The sequence below is a fragment of the Paramisgurnus dabryanus genome, chromosome 7 (assembly GCF_030506205.2).
Source record: "Paramisgurnus dabryanus chromosome 7, PD_genome_1.1, whole genome shotgun sequence".
Taxonomy (NCBI): Eukaryota; Metazoa; Chordata; class Actinopteri; order Cypriniformes; family Cobitidae; genus Paramisgurnus; species Paramisgurnus dabryanus.
This window is the reverse complement of record NC_133343.1, coordinates 17791840-17813669: the sequence shown is the minus strand read 5'-3', so window position 1 is coordinate 17813669 and position 21830 is coordinate 17791840. Positions and strand designations below refer to the sequence as shown.

The following is a 21830-nucleotide window of genomic DNA, read 5'->3' as shown; positions in this document are numbered from 1 at the left end:
AGTGTTTTATCTTACAGATTAGTATTATCTTTTATATGGTATGTTTTTAATGTCTACATAAATAAAGTTGTCTCTCTGTTGCTTGAACATGAATGTGTAGGTCCATAGCTGGGCCTGGAGGAGATAAGGGTGTCCTTGGTAAGGATAGCGAAATAGTTGTATGATGTGTTAGAGAACAAAGACACTGAGTTTTACCACCCATGGGAGGATTTATGTACCAGCTTGGAATGTTATAGAGATAAAGTCACAGCATCACCAGGTTGTCATGAGTTATGAGAAGGAGCTAAGGGGCCTAAAGGCAGGAGTCTGCTGAGCATTGGGATAGTACAGAGTGAAAGAAAGGCAGGGCTACTGGACCACTATTGGACCACTATATAATATACTGAAAAACTCAGAACGGGGTCATTGTCATTATCATTTTACCAATGCAGGTGTATACACCCTATGACCAGTATTGTGTTTCAAGCTGTCTGACACAATTCTTTAATAAAATACTTTGAAGAGAATTTTACATCTCAACCGTCTCTGATTCTCCTAAAAAAATCCACGACAAGCTTTTCTCACCTTGCTCCTCTGGTTCATCCTCCTCCTCTGCAACATCTGGGTAACAGCGATCTACCTGCTTCTGCAGGGCTTCCAACCTGCTTTCATAGTCCTGGAAAAAAGCATGCAGTTAAAAGTTTAGTACCATGTTAAACCCATGATCTTTGCACTGCTAATCCAATGCTCTGCAAGCAGCTTTCATATCATTGAAGTCACTTACTAATCTTTGTTGCTCCAGTAGATTGTTAGCCTCTTCTCTTTCCTTGCGGTACTGATCCTCAAGTTCCTGCAGTCTGTACACACATAATTAATCTACAAGATAACAAGTCACAAAATCACATCTCAATATTGTATTTATTTCCTTTACCTCTGATCCATTTCCTGCTTCATGTCAATGCCTTGTTTATCAAGAAGTTCTCTCTGAGCGAAAGCCCAGTCAACAGGCTCAATTGGAGTCTCACTGCACGGTGTCCTCTCACGTTCCTGGCGGGCCTGTTCTGGGTGGTTAAAGCGGAACACGTGGCTCTTGCCCATAATGATTCGGTTCCCTACAAAAGTTTAATGGGTCAAAACATTAGCACTAGTAGATAGAAAAACTACAGCCTAGAATAAGAAACTTTTGCTTATTACGCCTTGTGCTTAGAAACATTATATAGACAGTTGAAACAGACCTGATTTAAGAACAGTGGGCTCTGTCACCCTCTTCCCATTGACATAAGTTTCTGCCCCCTCACACGGCTCTAGAATGACAGCTGTAAACAACAGGACAAATATGCATGATAACTTTGGCCTATGTATAGTATAGGGAAGTGTGTGTAGGGGAGGTAAGTGGCCCATTCTCCCCTATTTTTGTATTTCCAATGTAACCAAACCTTCTCCCATAGGTCCAGTGGTGCTGGTGAAAGTGCAGTGTTCCTCCTTGATGAAGTGACCACTCAGAACAATGTCCTGCCTACTGCTGGCGTCCTCTCTCCCTACCCTGGGTAATGCAACACAAGAAGCTACATAAGTACAAACCTGTTCAAGTGTGGCTTTTTAGCACAATAGGAAAATGATTGCACAACACCGGTACTAACCTGGTAATTCCATCTTTAATATAATATAGCAGACACTCAGACATTAAAGGATCTTCATTTAAATTCACCAGATGGGGCGTCTGTAATTAGAGCCCAAAAATAGTTCTTTATAATTACTCAATGTTAAATCAGTAAGTTCTAGATGTTCTGCATATCCCAAAGGAAACACTTATGCTTGCAAGGCAGCAATGAATAATGTTAAAGACCAGACCAATCACTGTTTTCTATGCAGACAGATTTAGAACAGTTCACAATTAAGCATGCATATTACAATAGTCATTGCTGTCAATTACACTGAACATTTTAACAATGTCTTATCTAAATAAAAAAATTTAAGGTTACCACCTGGAATAGATAACACACTTTAGTGCGATTTATAGTCCTGTTCTATGCAGTAGCTACGCCGTAGGCTATACGTAGCTCTGAGTAGCTGGATGTGCACCTCTGCAAAAATGTAACAGCGCGTCATTTGGTCCGCTAAAACACCAGCTGTTAGGTCCTCATATGGATTTACGCTAATGACAGTAAAAAAAAAAAAAGATGCGTCGAGGAGTGATATACTCAACTAAAACAATAGTCGCTGTCCATTTTCCTCCATCACAGTTAATCTTCTCAAATCATACAGAACAAACTGGTGCTGCTTCTTCTTTGGAGGGTTTACAGGCCAAGCGCCACTTTCTTTGGCTGTCTTACTGCTACTCTGGGTTACACGCATGAATCCTTCCTACTAGCAGTCTGTATGTGTAAGTGCACGTCGATGAGTATGATGACGCAGAAGCATGGGCAAACTGGGACAAAAAATCGGCCCTGGCATTTTGGACCAGACCGGCCCCTCATTCGATAATGCACACATTTTCGGTCTCTTTGGTCCCTTGAATGTGTATACCGAGCATGACATAAAAAAAGGTTAAACCTGAGGCTTTGACTCTCTGATCTGTTTGTCAGATCTGAGTTTTATAAATCATTATCGAGAACAAATTAATTTACTGAAAGCTACCAGAACAGCCAAAAAGTGTAACCCAATGTGTGGATGGACTTTGTTAACATGAAAAAGGAAAAAACAGGTCTATTTATGGATACATTGTTTTTGGATATACTGTCCAAAATCAAAGCTAATCTTGTTTAAACAAAAGGTAACAAATGAAACGTACTCACAAGATCTCTTTCTCAATTTTTTTTTTAAATCGTATTAACACAAACTTAGCCATAAATGTCATTTCATTAATTGTGATAACAGTTCGGCCTCTCGTGAAATCAAGAATTTTGATTTTGGGGTGAACTATCCCTTTAAAGAGTAACTAAACCCCTGGTCAGAGCCTGACTCCACCCACTGGCAATATTTGAAAAATGCAAGAAAAGTGGGCATACCCCAATGGAGATAGAGGGGACAAACTGAGCTCGTACCAAGGGTGTGGTGAGAACGTATCAAGGGCGTGGTGAGCTTGAACCTGCTTACGTACGGTAGGGTCGTATCGCTTATCATGCAGTACCGCAACATCCAACAGGAAAATTCAACTGCCACCATTCAACCTAAAGAGGGCAGCACTCAGACATTTTACACCATATATTGAAACACTTTATACCCAAATGTCAAAAAAGTTACCCAAATCAATGAACAGCCTTAATAAAGCCCCATTCTTACAGATCATTAACTAAAAAAAGTTGGTTTAGGGTTTAGTTACTCTTTAAGAATCAAATTGAACGTATCCTCCAACTTATACAACGAGTTGTTGGTCCGTTTTCTCAAATACAACCAATAAAAGTGTTTACTAAATTAGCATCTCTACCATCAGCAGGCGAAGCCACAAAATATTTTCTTAACACATGGTTACGTTTTATTTGCATGTTTATCTCAGATTCCTGTAGCTAGTAAAGCATCGTTATAGTTATTAATCGGCTCGATATGATACAGAATTGCTGCTTGCGCCCAATAAGAAATCTGCACGCCATTCCCAACTTCACTGGCTCCCTGCCAACCACATTCAGTTTAAACATCTATTCTAAACTTCTTTAGCCTCGCACTATCATATTTAAAGGAGTTAGTGCATCCATATTGTATGTCCCTGCCCTGTTTCTCAGATCTAGCACTGATAACCTGCTAGCGGTGCCCAAGTTCAAATTCACTGTGGGTGGTGGGATGTCCAATATTATAGGCTCTAAGCTATGGAAAAAGCTCATCCATAATTGTTGTGCTGCCCTCTATCTCCAGATTATCAAATCTCAACTTAAAACTCACCTGTTTACTTTGTTTAGTAAATAACTCTCTCTGCTTTACAACACTTGTTTGTTTATTGTGTGTCCATTTTCTTACAGAATTGATGTTCAATCTCTGATTTCATGTGCTTTTGTTGATAATTATTTGTTGTTATTTGTCTTGTGAAGCATCTTTGGGTTACTAAAGGCACTTTATAAATATAGTCAAATGCATGTATGTAAATTTTGCAAATTGGATACTGGAAAAATGCACACATTTATGTCACAATAATAAGTTGGACTGGGTTCATCTGCAATTTAAGAAAAAGTTACAAAGGCAGTATTTTTTTTTTAAAGGTACCCCTTCATATATTGGTGCATATTAGTGTCCAAATGTACATATTGGTACCAACTATACACATACAATGGTGTGAAAAAGTGTTGGCCCCATTTTTGGGTAACACTTTTTCACACCACTATATCTGTTACTAAATGGGACATATGATCTTTAAAAGGGTACCATCCAGTGACAGAATTATACCCTTTTTCTGAGAATTTACCTATAAAAAGTTGTCTCAGCTTTAGATTGTGTGGTCTGAATCAATTGCAGATATTTAATACTTTGATTATTGGATTAGAACAAACCCTAACCCAAATATCAATACATTGCTGACTTGCAAGACTTCTAAAATGGATATACAAGATCTTAAAGAGAGAACAATACATTCAAAGGTATCAAATAAGTTTACCATTCTTTACATACAAATGTCAATCTGCAAATCCATTCAAAACAGCATGCAGTTATATTTATTAAGACTCCAGACAAGTAATCTAATACAAGCATCACATGAGCCATGATGCTTGCGATTTGAAGACTTCAGTACAGTCATGTTGCAGTTTTTCCAGCCTGATCTCACAAAATATGTGAAATAGTCACGCATTATTTTGCTCTTTTCCAACATATTACGTGCCCCTGCCATGACTTTCTTTTCTGTGACAGTTTCACGTATTGGTTACTCAACTGTTTTTCCTATTTTCTTAAAATTGTCGCTTCGGTTTGGGGTTAGAACAACTTTCTGTTACATACCCAAACCCATCTCTAACCCTAACGGCAGGCGACGATGGTTTAAAAACATACAATTTTTTTTATAAACCAATACTTTAAGTGACATCCTAACGCAAACAGCAAATCTAACCCCAAACCAATACGTGAAACTGTCACGGAAAAGAAAGTCGTGGCAGGGGCACGTAATATGCTGGAAATACGTGAAAATGTCACGCAAAACTGAGCAAAATAATGCGTGACTATTTCAAGGAAATTTGTGAGATCGGGTTGAGTTTTTCATATTCCATCACTGTTACTGTAAGGATAAAAATGAACTGCAGTATATCAGCATTCATATCAGATATTAATGAACAATAGAGTCCTAAATAGAAACCACACATAGTGATTTAAAGACCTCTGATGGGAAAAAAACACAGAGCAGTCTTAGAAGAGCTATTAGGATGCGGCCACACAGTATCCAAGGCAACCAACCTCATTGGGAGAGAACAGCCCAACAGTGTCTATAAAAATCGGCTGAGGTTTTCTCTGTGAGGGCTTCATAAAAGGGGGTGTAAAGACATGTACATGCTTATTTAGTAATTTCATTATAGCAATAATATGTGGTCCACCTGCAAATCGTTTGAAGTGTATAAAAACAGGTGCTTTATAATCCTTTTACCTTTTTTGGTGAAAAAACTCCTACAGTTCCTCCGTCCTCACGCATGGCCACACCCATTTCAGCAAGCAGTGCTTCTCTGTGAAAAACAATCAGATGTTTTTCAATCAACCCTATGTATGTTTGTATGTGTTGAAGTATCACATACTTCTGCTGTTTTATTCCAAAAAAAGAATTACTCCAAAAAACAAACCTGTCCATTCGGATGGCTTCTGTACGGCGAAGCTTCTCTTCCCATGTTTCATTGAGCTCTGCAATTATTTTCTCTGTTTCCTAGTTGGTATTGGAAACAATAAAATTTTAATGCATGCAGCAAAGTCTATGCTAGCTTTATTTATTTATTTTTGTAATGTGTATCTAGAAACAGTTATTTATTGACAATTAGTAAGTAGGTACTGTACAGCATTTTGTATTATAGGGGTTATATCATGAGAGGTCTTTGAAAGATCAGGTACAAGTAAGGTAACGGGACCATTAAAAATAAGTAAAATGATAAAATATTACTATATGACCCCTCTAATCTGAAGTAGAAGGGAGATTGATGGGACAAGATGCTGGGCAGCTGGGTTGTACAAGGCACCTTAAGTCTCTCAATGGCTTCCTCGCTGCCTGGGCTGAACATGATGCGGTCGTGCAGACTGCTGATGGAGCCAGCCCGACTGGACAGGGCGGAGAGAGAGGGAGAGGGACTCATCCCCGTCATAGCATTGGTCACTGTGGAGAGATCACCCCTTTGATTGACAGCTTGGCCACTATTGTTATTGTTCTTGTAATCGGATAAGTCTGTCAGGGAAGGGTTTAGAGGTGCGGAGATAGGAAGGGGGGAGGCAGGGAATGACAGACACAGAGTTTAGAAAGACAGACAGAAGAAGACAGAAAAGGAAGAGCAGGAAGAGGGAAAGGTAGAGAAAATAACAGAGAAAGAAAGAGAGAAAGAGAGAGAGATAGAATGTAGCTTCAAATGAATTGGAATTCCTCAAATTTCACATGTGAGAAGAAACACCTCACATACAAGGAGAGAATACACAGTCACAGACAGGTAAAGAGGAGTAGTGGAAATAAAATAGGAGCTGTAGAGCAGGCACAGAGTAGCAAAGAGACATCAGCCATTCCAAGCGCCCTGTAACAATGCAGGCTTTAGTATTTGGGCATTCAATGCGAGCAACCCGAGAGCAATATCTGAAAAATTTAACAGGCAGGCATGCAATGAGCTATGCTGTTAATTGAGACTGGTTTGTTATAAATGTTAGTATACATTGAGCAAAATATTTTGGTGGTATTTCCAAAGATAAATACCAATACCAAGTAACTTATTTAATAAGTATCCAGCAATGACTAAGTCTTGGGTTTAAATTACATCTACAGACAAACCACCAGTCTATTCAGTAAGGATGGATATCCAAATCCTAATGCATATCAAAAATGGCCACTGCAAAATCATTAGCTCAAAATCTTTGACCGGCTTTACTCAAAAGAATGAGTTACAGTGTTTTTACGATATTTACCATATTGATTTGTTTGTTATAGATTGTTTGATTGTATGTACATTTATTTATAATGTTTAACCAAAATTATCCATATTATTTTTATTGACAGTGCCTCAAAGCAGTATTTGAATATGCAATAATAGCCTGATACTTCTAAATGATGATGTTTTCTGATGTAAAAATCTTGCTTACTTTTTTGTCATTTATTTTCTGTACAACTGTTGTGGATATTTGTATGCCATAATTTTTCCAATGAATTTTTCATGCCCTTAAAAACAAAACATTCCCTACCTATTTAAATATGCTGTTCTTTAAGCATTTTGTCACCACCTAAGTCTGATTCTATAGTAATGCCTCATCTCTTAAGATAATGTACAAATACTATTTGTAAGCAACTGTTGGCTGTGCTACAGCAACACATTAGCAGAGAAGCTCATATTTCCACTAAAAGCCAGTGACTGTCATGAACATCATCACAAACCACAATGTTCGTCATCATTGACCACAATAAAACTTCCATTACCAGATCCATTATACTCTTATAACATTCATTAAACAGATTGAGAAATCATATAGTAGCACAAATCTGAGCTATATTTACTCCTCCCACATTTTTCTTAATCTCAAGTAATACCAGATATCAAATGACTAAACATCATACAGCTCTACCTCAAAATAAATATGATAATACCATTTAAAATGATGTAATGGAACAAAACGTATATTTTAGAGAGTCTGGCTTTGCAATATCTATGTAACCTTCAGCACAATAACATCTTTCAGCTCTGACAGTGCTGCTATGGCAACAGAGTGCTTATTTGGTGCTACTATACTCCTAAGAGAGCTTCAGGCAAGTATCCTGGGCACAAACTGAGAAGACACGGCCCCTAGTGACTGATGACTTAATCCTAACATGGTATAAAGTGAAGATTGAAGAGTGCTACACTATGCATAGTGACAGCTGATATGGAAGGATTACATAATGCACATTGAAAAAGCTCTTATAGCTACAGTACTGCGTGCCAAAACAAGCTTCCTCCCTGACCTGGGAGGCTTTTCCCCCCTCTCTGCATTATCTGTTTGAATAATGGCTGCACCACACACTGAACAAATGAGATTAAATATACTCTAAGCTTTACTTCAAAGACTGGCCGGTGCTAAATGCAAAGATAATTCTCTGGGTTTGGGGAAAGTGGATTCAGCCTTCTCATAAAAACCCTGACAAAACCTTGATGAAAATAAACCAGTATCACACATCCATTTTAGAAAGTTACTGGCTTGTTTACATAGAATTTACATTCTTAAAAAAAGAAAAAAATCTTCACGTTATTTGTCTTGATAAAAAAGAAGAGTTGTGTTACATGACATATTGACGAGCACTAGGTTTGGTATTCAGCCATTAATACAGTTAGTAAAGAGCCACCAGAACATAAAGCATTAAAGAACATAAGCTGTCATTCAAACACACATTTGCCATAAGCAGGTAGAAGGTGGTCACTAAATCTTGAGACATAGATTTAAACTAGCTACAGAAGTAAGAAAAATGTATAAATGATTTTAAGACAGTGTTGAAAAAGTATCAATTTCTTCCATATCATACATTTATGTGCTACAACTATACAAAAGCCCCAAGCAATTTGTTCACAGTTTATTAACATAAAAAAATTGGTAGCACTTTATTTCACAGTACGTGTACTTACCTTGTACATATATGGTAAATAAGTTGTACTTAACAACATATGTGTGGTACTTACTTTTAGGTATCTACATGGTAATTAATTGGTATCATTCCTGTACTTACCAGTGGTACATACTTGGTAGTTATTATGTAATTCTAGATAAGTACTGGGTAATAACAGATACATACTTATAGTGTAGGTATACTGTAACTAACGAGAAACATTACTGTACTTACAAATAAATGTACAATATTAGTATTTAGTATTTACAGGCAAGTTAGGGTAAATGACAGGTGTTTATTGTGTACATATATGAAACTAATATCAAACACTACTGTACTTACAAATTGTATATACATGATAAGTGTGTGGTACCTGTAGGCCATAAATTAATGACCAGCACATATGGTGTCTGTATACTGTAACTAACAAGAAACACTACTGTACTAACAAATTGTATATCCATGATAAGTGTGTGGTACCTGTAGGCCAGTGTAAGTTAATGAAAGGCACATATGGTGTATGTATACTGTAACTAACAAGAAAAACTACTGTACTTACAAATTGTATATACACGATAAGTGTGTGGTACCTGTAGGCCAGTGTAAGTTAATGACCGGCACATATGGTGTATGTATACTGTAACTAACGAGAAACACTACTGTACTTACAAATTGTATATACACGATAAGTGTGTGGTACCTGCAGGCAAGTGTAAGTTATACTTATACCATACGTATATGATAACTAAGAACAAACATTACTGATGTGCCATTTTGGTACTCAGTATCTTTGTCCTTTAAAGCAAGCATTAAATAACCGTATGCATTAACTACTGGGTACATTCTCTAGTACGTCTATGATAACTGCACGGAAACAGGACTGTAAAATAAAGTGATGCTTTTTACACAGTTATTATATAGGACCTACCACCTAAGATATAGCATTATATACATGTCACTGTGATGCAAACCCAACCATTGACTATCATAAGAATTAACTACTGGGAAGGTACATTCACTAGTACATCCATGGTAACTGCATGGAAACAGGACTGTAAAATAAAGTGTTGTTTTTTACACAGTTATTACATAGGAACTAACACCTAAGATATAGCATTATATACATGACACTGTTAGGCAAACCCAACCATTGACTATCATATGCATTAACTACTGGGTACATTCACTAGTACACACTTTTTGTGTATATACAATTTGTAAGTACAGTAACTTGTTAGTTACAGTTTACATACACCATATGTGCCGGTTATTAATTTATGGCCTACAGGTACCACACACTTATTGTGTATATACAATTTGTAAGTACAGTAGCGTTTGATATTAGTTATCATATATGTACACTATAAATACCGGTCATTTACCCTAACTTGCCTGTAAATACTAAATACTTATATTGTACATTTATTTGTAAGTACAGTAATGTTTCTCGTTAGTTAAAGTATACTTACACTATAAGTATGTATCTGTTATTACCCAGTACTTTTCTAGAGTTACATAATAACTCCCAAGTATGTACCACTGGTAAGTACAGTAATGATACCAGTTAATTACCATGTAGATACCTAAAAGTAAGTACCACACATTTGTCGTTAAGTACAACTTATTTACCATAATGTACAAGGTAAGTACACGTACTGTAAAATAAAGTGCTACCAAAAAGGGTACAAATTTCAAAGCCTATATGAACTTGTTATAGAAAAATGCAAAGACGACCTTCAGGAAAAAGGCTAAAAATGCATTACAAAAATGTTTTCATTAAAGTTTTGTTTATTAATAAAAAGTAAGACCATAGAGAGGTCCACATGAGTGTATTTACTTTGTTAGCACATCTTACTTTATTTTGTGGTGGACAGTCCATTATGATATTTGATTAAAGATGTTTAAATTAAACTATGAGTCGCCTGTGACCTCAATTTGACAACAAAATGCTTACTTTTATAGTTCCAACTAATTCCCAGTGGAATGAAATATAAGCAATGCCTTTTATTTTTTCCTTCAATATTCAGTTCAGCACAACTTCACATGTTCACAACTAAATTTTGGTTTCTTTTTATTTAATACAACCCCAAATCAGAAAAGTTGGGACACTGAGGAAATTTTAGTACTTAAGTATTTTTACTTTCTACATAAAAGTAAATTTTCAATTATTCATATTTTATTAGTGTTTTTCTTTGGAAAACATACATTCCAAAACATATTATCATAATTTTTACTCCACTACATTTCATAATTTCAAGTTTTTGGTTTATATTTAATATTTAAGTACATTAAACATCTAGTAATGTTTTGTACTATTACTTAAGTAAAAATTATTTATGTACTTTTACTCAAGAAAGTAAAAGTACACAATTTTTATGTATTAGGCATTAAATCAATTTTAATATGCAATATATAATGAATACACAGTATGATTCTATGCTTTAGAATGTAGTGAAAATTTTTTAGTAAAGAAAAGTTAATTTTTTCCCAAGACAAACACTCCGATAAAGCACAGATGCTTGGAAAATGTAATTAAATACTTAAGTATTATACACCTCTGGAAGAAATGAAGAAAAAAGGAATGGAATAAGTTAAAAAAAATCTCATAAAGTTATATTTTTGTTCACAATAGAATATAGATAACATATCAAATGTTGAAAGTGAGACATTTTGAAATGTCATGCCAAATATTGGCTCAATTTGGATTTTGGCTCATTTTGGAAAGCTACACATTTCAAAAAAGTTGGGACAGGTAGCAATAAGAGGCCAGAAAAGTTAAGTGTAAATATAAGGAACAGTCAAAGGACCAACTTATTAGGTCAATTGGCAACATGATTGGGTATAAAAAGAGCCTCTCAGAGTGGCAGTGTCTCTCAGAAGTCAAGATGGGCAGAGAGAGTTTCTAATTTTTCATGTATAAATTGTCACATTTCACAAGATTCTGTGTGGTAACATCTGTTAGTTGAATTTTATATTTTCATCCTAACAATTATGCTGCCATTTTTGTGTTTATATATTTCATGTCTACTTCTTAAGTAAAACTCTTTGACAAACTGAGAACATTTAACCCAACAAATGAGTGAATGAGTGAAATCAATTAGCTCATTAGTGTGACATAACATTTATCTAGCTTTGCATTGCAAGCCAAAATAAAAAGATAACAAAACAGAGTAAAAAAGAGCAACAGACTAGATAAAGCAGCTTCCAGTTGAGAAACCACATCACCAACCAGGGTTACAAAAAGTAATGCCTTGTACTTAACAGGCAATATTTTATGGTTTCCGTGGAATATAAAATGAATATGACTTTGATATAACTTTTGTATGACTGAATGAGAGATTATTACTTTCCCTTCAAACTAATAAACCCTGGGGCTGCAAAGATCTGCTTTATCTATAAAAAGCTGCCAAAGCACAGAAGTCAGAGTAAGATAGAGTCCAAGAAACACACATTTCAAACCACCAAAATCTTCAACAGGCCCTCGAAATGCTAAGAACAACAAAGGAAAGATAATAATAATAAGAAGTACAAAAAGAGAGAGAGGGAGAGGAGAGAGAGAGAGAGAAGGAGGAAAGTGAGAATTCATACACAGAAGGCTAAAATCTGAGTCTAAACTTCACTTGACACTAAACTGAACCAAACCCAGAGGGTTGAAGATCAAATCCTTGGTTCTGAGGCATTTTCCTATTGGAATCAGCGTCAAAAGACAGTACAATGACAACAGAAACGAGTATTTAAGAAAGAGAGAAACAGAATTAGATGTGCACAGGGAAGAGTAGAGAATCATGTAAACCAATCTGAGATGTGAGTCTTTTCAAAAGAAATAATGTGTTTGTGTTTTAATTGGCTATTTGTGCTTATTGGGATTATCCATAACTATCTATGCAATTCTCTTTATCATTTAGGTAGACATACAAAAATACAATAAGGTTCAAAAGTCTGACTTGTGAGAACACTACAAAGGAAGCAAGGAAATCTCATACTTTGTATAAAGAGGTTTACTTGGTTCATGTCACACATTTTCTTATTTGATTAGTGACTTGGAAACAGCTCAGATTTTTTACATAATTTTTATTCTTTTGACATCATAAAGCTTCAATTGCAAAGCTTAAATTACTAATTAGGTCTTAATTACCAAAAGTTCATTGTGGACTTTTGAACCCCACATTTTTTTTATATATATCTGTGTGCTACTATACATTTGAATCAAAAATCAATAAAACAGCCTAAATGTCACAAATGCTGTCTGATGAAATAATGCTAAAAAACTGAAACTGTTTTATGGGTCAAATTTAAAAATAAAAGATATACTTACTCTCAATAATGTCGCCCAAACCCTGGGCAAAAAGGAGATCCTTCAGACGTGACACCTCATCTTTCAGCTCACGCACCAGCCGGTTATTAGGATCTTCATTGATCACAGCATTACAACGGATCTGCTTAGCCCTGTCTGCATACCTGTATCACACACACAGATCTGCCAGTCACTTTGAATTTAAACTGAACACATACTCTTATATGTTGTACAACAGTGTGCTTTGACATTTCATTTTCGTATGGCTAACCCATATGACGTACCATTAAATCATGGTATAGAGAAAAAACATAAGAAAAACAACTAATATTAGATTTCAGACATTGTACTCTATTGCAGGGGTTTTCAAATTTTTTGTGTGTGTGGACCACTATTTGATATCAAGAATTTTCGCGGACCACCTCATAATAGTCTTAATAAAATATGTCTACACAAAGTCCAGGAATTTATCTGCACCTGCTTTACTAGCACTAAAACTATAACTGGTCATCACATCAGTGTAACAGATTCTTAAAACATATTTTTAAAAAATATATTTTTCTTAAAAAAATATATTATTTTATATTTTATTTTGCCTTTACACGGATCACCTGCAGTACCCTCACGGACCACTAGTGGTCAGCGGACCACAGTTTGGGAATGGCCGCTCTATTGCATGCGTGCACACACTTTTCCTGGGTGCCCAATTACTCTTTTCAGCAGCTTTACTGCACATCAGCATCTTTGAAGGGCATTTGAAGTATGGAGCAGGTGTGTAGAGGGAACATGAACATTCTCATTATGCGAGACGTATCGCTTTAGCCGTCAGCACATTAACTAGCTTATTAAAGGGATACTTCACCGATTTAGCATTCAGCTTTGTATCTGTAGAAACCCGGCAGTATTACTGAATGACCATGTTTCCCTCCATCATTTCCCCCTGAGAGGAGAGATATCTGCATTTTGGTTCTGCAAAAAAGTCCTCCGATGATGCAAAAATCGTCATATTACATCATCGGAGGACTTTTTTGCAGAACCAAAATGCAGATATCTCTCCTCTCAGGGGGAAATGAGGGAGGGAAACATGGTCATTCAGTAATACTGCCGGGTTTCTACAGATACAAAGCTGAATGCTAAATCGGTGAATTATCCCTTTAACGACTTCAGACAGAGAAATAATGATGAAGTGGGTGTTTACTGAAGCAGTGTACCTGAGAGTGCTGAGGGTCTCATCATAGTTAATGTCAGCTGGACTGAGAGCGGCCACCATAGCTGTGCGAGAGTTGCCACCTGCACAAGGTTCAAGGTAAAAGTGTATTATAAGGCAAGATGAAATAAAATACACATGGCAGAAAAGCTTTCATACTTACCAAGATTCTCTCTCAGAAGCCAGGTTAAAACTGAATCTCTGTATGGAATAAAACTTTCCACTTTTTTCTTCTTTTTATTCTGTGTGAAAAATCATTTGTACACTATTATGTACGATGTTAGCATAATATTACTTAAAGCAACACTAAAGACTTATTGCTCTGTGCTCCCCCTACAGGTTAGAAGCGTAATTGTTCATTTCCACAGTCGTAAATACTGCAGCATAGCTGGCTTTGATTGGATTGTAGGTCTGCCGTAAAGCAAGTTTTTGTAGTTTTCACTCGAACTACAGGACCACTACCCGACGGTTGGAAACTTCTTTAGTGCGGTTTTGGCCGATAGAGGGCTGCAAAGCGAATGTGAAAGTGCCATTCACCCTGTTTTGAGTGGATGAACCACTGAAACTTTTTTGGAAACATTATTTTAAGGTAAAAAAAAAACTTTTTGGTGTTGCTTTAACATTATTCATAAAATGGTAACTTTGGGACAGACAGACAGACAGTGTTATACCTTGTTTATTCCAGAATCCTGCGAATACAATAAGTGAGAAAATAAATAGCATGGTATTAAGCTGGCAAAGACTGAACTCTCCAGGTACAAATTAATATATCTTTAAGGCTCGGAGCAAAACAAAACACTTACCACCTCAGCCAGAGCCGAAATGACTTTCCCCAGAGTGGTGAGTGATTTATTGATGTTTGCCCCTTCCTGTGAGCGAAAGAATGGATAGAATTAAAAAACTTGAAAAGGTACAAAAATTGACCTTTAACTGAGAGCCCAGAAATAGGATTTCATCTTTAGGGAGAAGATTGAGAAATTGTTGTCATTTAACCAAAGACAGAGAGTTTTTATAAGATTAGTCTCATAAAGCAAAGAAAATTAAGTGAATTTTAGATGCTCAATAAAAGCAACACTCACTTTGAGGCGTGTGCCTTTGGCTCCGGTGGAGTCTGCTCTCTCGCTGCCTGCTAAATCAACCAGACTGATTTTGCTGACCTGCCAGAGAGGTTCAATAATAAACATACAGAGAAAAAAATCATATCACTTTTCACAACATCTAAACAACAAAATGCCCCAAATGCCAAAAGTCATCCAATATGGCGGTGTGATGATCATGTGATGGGAAAGAAACATGTCATGTGCCGCTCTCTAAATTTATTGACTGACAAGGTCTGTAACCTGCAATAGCAGTGCGAACCTTTTCTGAAGTGTTGTTTGTCTCTGCATCATGTCGCTTCTGGGTGAAGATGATGTTGAAGACAGCGTGGGAACGGCTGCTCGTCTCATTCATGTTAGTAGCGGCTACTGTCCTGAATTACAGGACACAGCAGAATGTTAATATTCAGAAACATCAGTCATATGAGGTGCTCAGACACTGAGATGTAATCTATCTATGTGGGGTATTGATGTGCATTGAAAGTAGATGTAATCTAATCCAAATGTTTGGGTGTGTAATAATTTATTTTACATAATAAGATCCTGTCTGTTGTGCTATGCCAATGAGTTGTTATATAACAGACTAAATATATTGCGTAGGGGGAAGTCTGTGATAACAGGTCTAATGTGTTTGCTGGGGTAAACAACACCTTGAGTCAAATTAGAAATCTGATTATCACTAAGATAACACAAATGCATTAACGCAATTCCTGGAAATAAATGTTTGTTTTACAGTAGAACTTAAGTCATGTCAAAATTACCATAATAAGGAGTTTCTAGCCAGTAAAAACCATAGCTTCTTCGTCAAACGCATTATTACAAGTTTTCTTTTAAAGCACTGGCAACCAAAACAACAGTAGTAACTAGCCTAGTTAGAGTTAGTTAGGTATCTCGACTCATTTTTGTTCGATATTACAGTGTTAATTTTCTAAAAGTATCTTTTGTCATCATTAACAATGCTGCACTTGAATCCAATTTCCAATTACCAATAATGTGGTAGTCTCTGAGTACCACTAAGTAGAAATTCCACCTTGTAATTACAGAAACACATTGTCAATGCAAACTTTTGAGTAGCACTATGCAATAGAAAAGAAACATTATTACCTGGCCTTATTCCCTGAGTCCATCAGATCTTGAATGTCGTTATATGACGTGACAGCGAGTTTGGACAGATCCTCTACATACGGGCCTAGCAAAGGGTGCTCTCGTACACGCAGATTTCCTTTGTTTTTTGGGTTCAGAAGATCTCGCACCCGCTCACAGTAAATCTCCATATAACTAACCTTAAAAAGCCCAATGATGGTAGATTGTTTAAATGGAGACAAAGCAAAAAATATACACAACGAGATGTTAATTTTGACTGTAGGATGTTTTATCATTACAGAACTGTAACTGCTGAGTTTACTCAGGGCCCAGATCTGTCAGACACACAGTAACACTATACATATGTAAAGGAATTTGCCAAAATAAAATCCATAAACAATTAGAAAGCAACAGAAGAGCTTAAATCACATCTTACCTCCACAGAATAGGACATATTGTTATCATTGTTGTCACTGATCTTGGTGAAAAGGTCTTCACACAGCTGATGGTTGCAGACAGACATAATAAACAAAGAATAATCAGTCAAAAAACCTTTCTTACTGTGTGTACACTAAAGCCCAGCAAGCAAAAACCAAGACGTTGAAATGACGGCTAACTATAGACCCGATATAGACCGGCTATGAGTAACCCACTTCTACCCTAAATAGCCTTGAATTTGGTTACATGCCATTTTTGCCAAAATAACTTGAAGATGTATGATATTCCAACATGTAGGCAAGGTCAGCAGGTGTTCAATGTGTTTGCTTTCATTTGTTTTAAACTTATACGTATCGTCTATTCTTGGGCTATGGTAGACGTCTATTAGATTTTCACTGACAGCCCAAATTTAGCCTGGTTTTAGCCCAAATTGCTTGCTGGGAGGTCTCGGGTTAGTGTTTAGCTTGTCATTTAATTCAGTTTGATTCGATCTTTTCAACACTACTTCTGAATACATTTTCAATCTCTTTTTATACAGCAGTAACCATGTGACAGGAGTGACAATACATGCTTCAGATACACAAAAAGGCCACTTACAAGAGCATGTATCTTACCAGTGGGATTATTCCTTGTTGGTCCTTCTCCTGTTTGCCCATCATAGTGTATGATTTTCCAGCACCTGTCTGGCCGTATGCAAAAATACAGACGTTGTAGCCCTCGAAGGCATGGAGTAACATTTCCTCTCCAATATCTCTGTACACCTGCTGCTGAGAGGCATAGTTGATGTCCTCTGGCTGATGAGAGATTTAAAAAAAATACATAAAAGTTTAATTTCCATAGTTATCCAGGAACAAAATTTTACTTATTACAGTGACTATTGTATCTGAACAATGTTTTGTGCATTCTGCAGCATTTTTTATCAGTTCTGTGATCCCAGGGTCTGATGTTCAGAGCAAAAAGTGAATTGTTTGTCACTGAAAATCTGAACCTTTGCATTAAGCATCCATATAATTATGTATGACTTCAGAGGGCTTGTAATACAGCAGGCTTAAGAGCTACTTTTATGATCCACAGCACACTTTACTTGTATTAAATACAAGGATTTTGTGCTCCACAGAGAAAAACCAGGCAGGTTTGGAAAGTAAAACTATTTTATAAATGCTCTTTTTTTAGTTATTGACTTCCTGATCAATTTCTTCTGACTCACCGAGGTATGTGACCAGTATGAATAATCAAAATTGAAGCTCTTGTTTTCTTTTGGTGCTTTGGGATTGATGATAGCTGAAAAACAAATAGTAAAAATTTCAGAGAGTAAATAAGGTTAATAAAACATCCTACAGATCCTGAGTGGACACCCAATACCCTCCTGTCAGCCTTTACATGGCCGCCAAACAGAAGCAGTTATGCTGAGTCACTCTAGTCTCTACAGATGAGTCCACATAGATGTGGACCACAGTGTTCTCATTGCAAAATAAAAAGTCATCACAGAGAAACAGGAATCTCACCAGACAGTATAGGGTACAGGCTGAATATAATAATAGGTGTAAATAAAAAATTATTCACTGCGGACATACAGTTATTTAGTATCACTCCTTGATTTTCATAAACCATAGTAGCAATGCTGACATCGCGGGCACGCGCGTCAATTTCTGGGTCGAACTTCTGGGTTTCATCTGGCTTGTTAGACTTGGGGCACAACTGAAAAGTATAGGGATGCACCGATACCACTTTTTTTGTAATACAAGTACGAGTACGAGTACTTGCATTTCAGTACTTGCCGATACCGATTCCGAGTACTTAATAAAAAAACATGATTTAAATTTACAGGTAACAGCTTTAGTCATATAATTTAACAAAAAAACAAAGGACTAGTTTTCCAGTTTGTTGTAAACTCTGCCTCTTTGGACAACACGAGGCATTAACCCCTTACACGCCGCTCAAACATAGACATTTCTCAGACCGTGGTATCGATTCCAGGTGTCGGGGGACTTTTAACGAGTACGAGTACTTTAGAAAATGTGGTATCGAGGCCGATACCCGATACCAGTATCGGTATCGGTGCATCCCTAGAAAAGTAGGGTTGACAAAATATATATCTTTTATCTTGGTATTGACGAAATATCATCGAAACCTAGGAAGGAGAAGGTATTTAAATAAATTGCAGAAATTTGGTAGTCACCTTTGTGGTGGTAAATTATAGCGAACGTCCTGTCAGAACATCAGAACTGCAGGCATCGTTCTAAAAACCATGGGTCTGAGTCTGAAAATGACACACTAATTCCAACTAAATGGCCCATTCCAAATAAAACAGTAAATGTTTTTATGATTTCATTTGAAAGAACTAACAAAATTCATTCATTTAAAATTTCATGAAAATATCTGATAAAAGGAGAAAGATACAAGCAAAAATGTGAATAAGCACCATTTTCGATCACTCACCTTCCATTGACATTCAAATACAGTGTAACTTTTTCTTCTCATTTCTAATATTAAAAATATCATAACTTTCTCAATCCTCAACGGATTTTTACAATCCAAGAATCTTTGTAAATTTGAATGTCTGCTCTGTCTAGTCATTTGATAAATTGTGAGCTTTGGCGTTTTTGAAAATTTTGTCATCATACGTTCTACAAAGACTGGGGCATTCTGTCAAATTTTAAATATATATATATATATATATATATATATTTATTTATTTATTTAATTACTGTGGCAGATTTCTTGGTTCTATAGGATCTATCTACCAAATCTTGGCCACAAGAACACATTAAAGCACATTGGAAATCTCCACGATTATTGGCCAGGAGACAGCTCATATAATACATGTTGACTAATAACAGGGTCTATATAGAGTAACTTGTCACAATGAGACTCTTGAAACTCTTTTCAGAGAAATAAAATAGAACTGGAATCAATTAAAGGGTAAATTCACCCTAGTATGAAATATGTTTTTAAAACCAGTGGTGGCTGGTCAATAGGGGGCGCCGCCCCCCAAAGTTGGCCAGAGAAGAAGCTACTTTAACATGTTACAAAAAGTTAAAAATATATTATATATTATATGATGATTGTATTGTACCTCAAAGGTTATGTTCTATTGTGTCTTCTATTAACTCTTTCCCCGCCATTGACGAGTTAGCTCATCATTTTAGAGAAAACCCTTCCCTGCCAATGATGAGTTTTTACAGTAATCCATAATTCCGCTATTATTCACTAAGTGGCGCTCTTACCCAACTAATAAAACATTGAAGCATCCACTGATTCAAAAAACTGTTAAAACTCTGTATGTTTTGATTGTTGTTCTGAATTTGATCTCTAACAAAAGCCCTTTACAAAAATGCAATTATCTCAGCTTTTTGCTCAAATTATTAGATTAAATTATTATTTTTTTGGGAAAGCAGAGGGTCTGTTCTTTTATTTGATTGATATATATATATATATATTTATTCTGAAAGACATTTTGTGAAAATCATAAAAATGCTGGTGCTTTAAAAAAAACGCTGGCAGGGAAAGAGTTAAAATGATAACTGACGTTATTTTGATTAAAATAAACAATTTATGTTCTGTTAGATTTGTTTTGCCTATTTATTGTATGTTGTATAATAATATGCATGGGTAACAAAGATATGTTAAGAAAAAAAACTTTTAATAAGGACTGATTCATTTTGCCTTGGGCCCCCACTTAATGTAGCTTTGCCTCTGACACTGAATAATGGGTGGATAGTAAATAGATGCCAAAGGGAGTTTTGCGTCAAAATAACTGAAAAGATCAATAAAAACCGTGACAACATGAAGGATAACAGTACAATTCTTCCCCCTTAAAGATCATAAAACTATGTCAGTAAGGATGACCTGCATTTGAATGACCTAATTTCCTGTTTGTCATCAGTACCTCTTAAAATATCAGTCTTACTCACAGCCACATAACAATACAGACACTATAGTTCAGAATTTAACTGCCACTATTAGCAGAAATTCAGATGGAACATACTTTTCTGAAATACATCTCAGCTTCCATATAGTTGTGTGCTGACTCAACTTTTACACACACCAAAAAATGCTGAGTTGTTTTATGGTTAGAGTAAAATATAGACAAACGAACCTAGAAAATATATCTGACTCAAGCATGGGTTTGAAACAACCCAGCTGTATGTGCAGGAGCCAAAATATAAAAAGCTGAAATATATTTTTCTAATAAAACCTATAACAATTTTAAGTAGTCTGTATGAAGTACACATAATCATCCAGGAATCAAACAACTCCATTTTATGTGCATCAATTTTTTGTACATTTGCAACATTTACTGAATAGAGAGATTCGATTTGTCAAGCATTGATGATAAAACCTTGTCTTAACACAGTCACTAATACATATATAAAACACACTTCCCATACACTCTAAAAATGGCTTGGTTATTTTTGACCCATAATGGGTAAATATTGGACAGAACACATGCTGGGTCAAAAATTACCTCATGCTGGGTTAAAAATGACCCATTGTTGTTATGGGGTCTAGTTACCCACCAGTTGGGTTAAAACAACCTAGCATTGGGTCAATTTTAACCCAGTGGTGTGTTCTGTCCAATATTTACCCATTATGGGTCAAAAATAACCCCGCCATTTTTAGAATGAAGTTATCTGCAACACACACCAAACAGCAACCAGACACATGTGATACATGCAGTATATTATCATAATAGAACCATGTCTGCTTTAAGCCACACAATGTGTTTTGACCTCTAAAGATGATGATACACAAGAATGACCTTCAGAGAGTCAATATGTTGAAAAGGATACCACCATGCAACACATGCAGAGTGTTTCTCCTGGGACACTTGGTCAATGAACAGAACACACAATCTGGGTATCTACGTTCATATTTAACATTTTGTACAGTGCAATGATAGGGTTACCACCACCCGTCCGCACATAGCATATTTAGGTAAATGTCCCGCATTTGTATCAGTGCTGGTTTTTAATTGTCATGTTAAAAAACATGCATGCATTCTTTAAA

General features: G+C 36.2%; 1 protein-coding gene across 25 annotated transcripts in view; it reads right to left on the bottom strand.

Moving 5' to 3' along the window:
• Positions 1–21830, bottom strand: part of kif1aa (kinesin family member 1Aa) — an 89297-nt gene that overhangs the window by 51798 nt on the left and 15669 nt on the right. For 16 of the 25 annotated variants that reach the window (XM_065273666.2, XM_065273667.2, XM_065273670.2 and 13 more), the window contains exons 3-23: positions 18028–18101; positions 17435–17614; positions 16819–16884; positions 16404–16582; positions 15562–15673; positions 15282–15359; positions 15006–15071; positions 14874–14891; positions 14366–14444; positions 14207–14285; positions 13017–13159; positions 12152–12190; positions 6114–6316; positions 5727–5806; positions 5537–5612; positions 1620–1699; positions 1416–1522; positions 1215–1295; positions 911–1091; positions 764–836; positions 565–655 (exon numbers count right to left, since the gene is read on the bottom strand). In XM_065273666.2, the coding sequence (XP_065129738.2) occupies positions 565–655; positions 764–836; positions 911–1091; positions 1215–1295; positions 1416–1522; positions 1620–1699; positions 5537–5612; positions 5727–5806; positions 6114–6316; positions 12152–12190; positions 13017–13159; positions 14207–14285; positions 14366–14444; positions 14874–14891; positions 15006–15071; positions 15282–15359; positions 15562–15673; positions 16404–16582; positions 16819–16884; positions 17435–17614; positions 18028–18101 (2085 nt within the window). The remainder of the gene's footprint in view (positions 1–564; positions 656–763; positions 837–910; positions 1092–1214; positions 1296–1415; positions 1523–1619; positions 1700–5536; positions 5613–5726; positions 5807–6113; positions 6317–12151; positions 12191–13016; positions 13160–14206; positions 14286–14365; positions 14445–14873; positions 14892–15005; positions 15072–15281; positions 15360–15561; positions 15674–16403; positions 16583–16818; positions 16885–17434; positions 17615–18027; positions 18102–21830) is intronic. The other 9 variants (XM_065273671.2, XM_065273680.2, XM_065273687.2 and 6 more) reach the window with 3 other exon arrangements.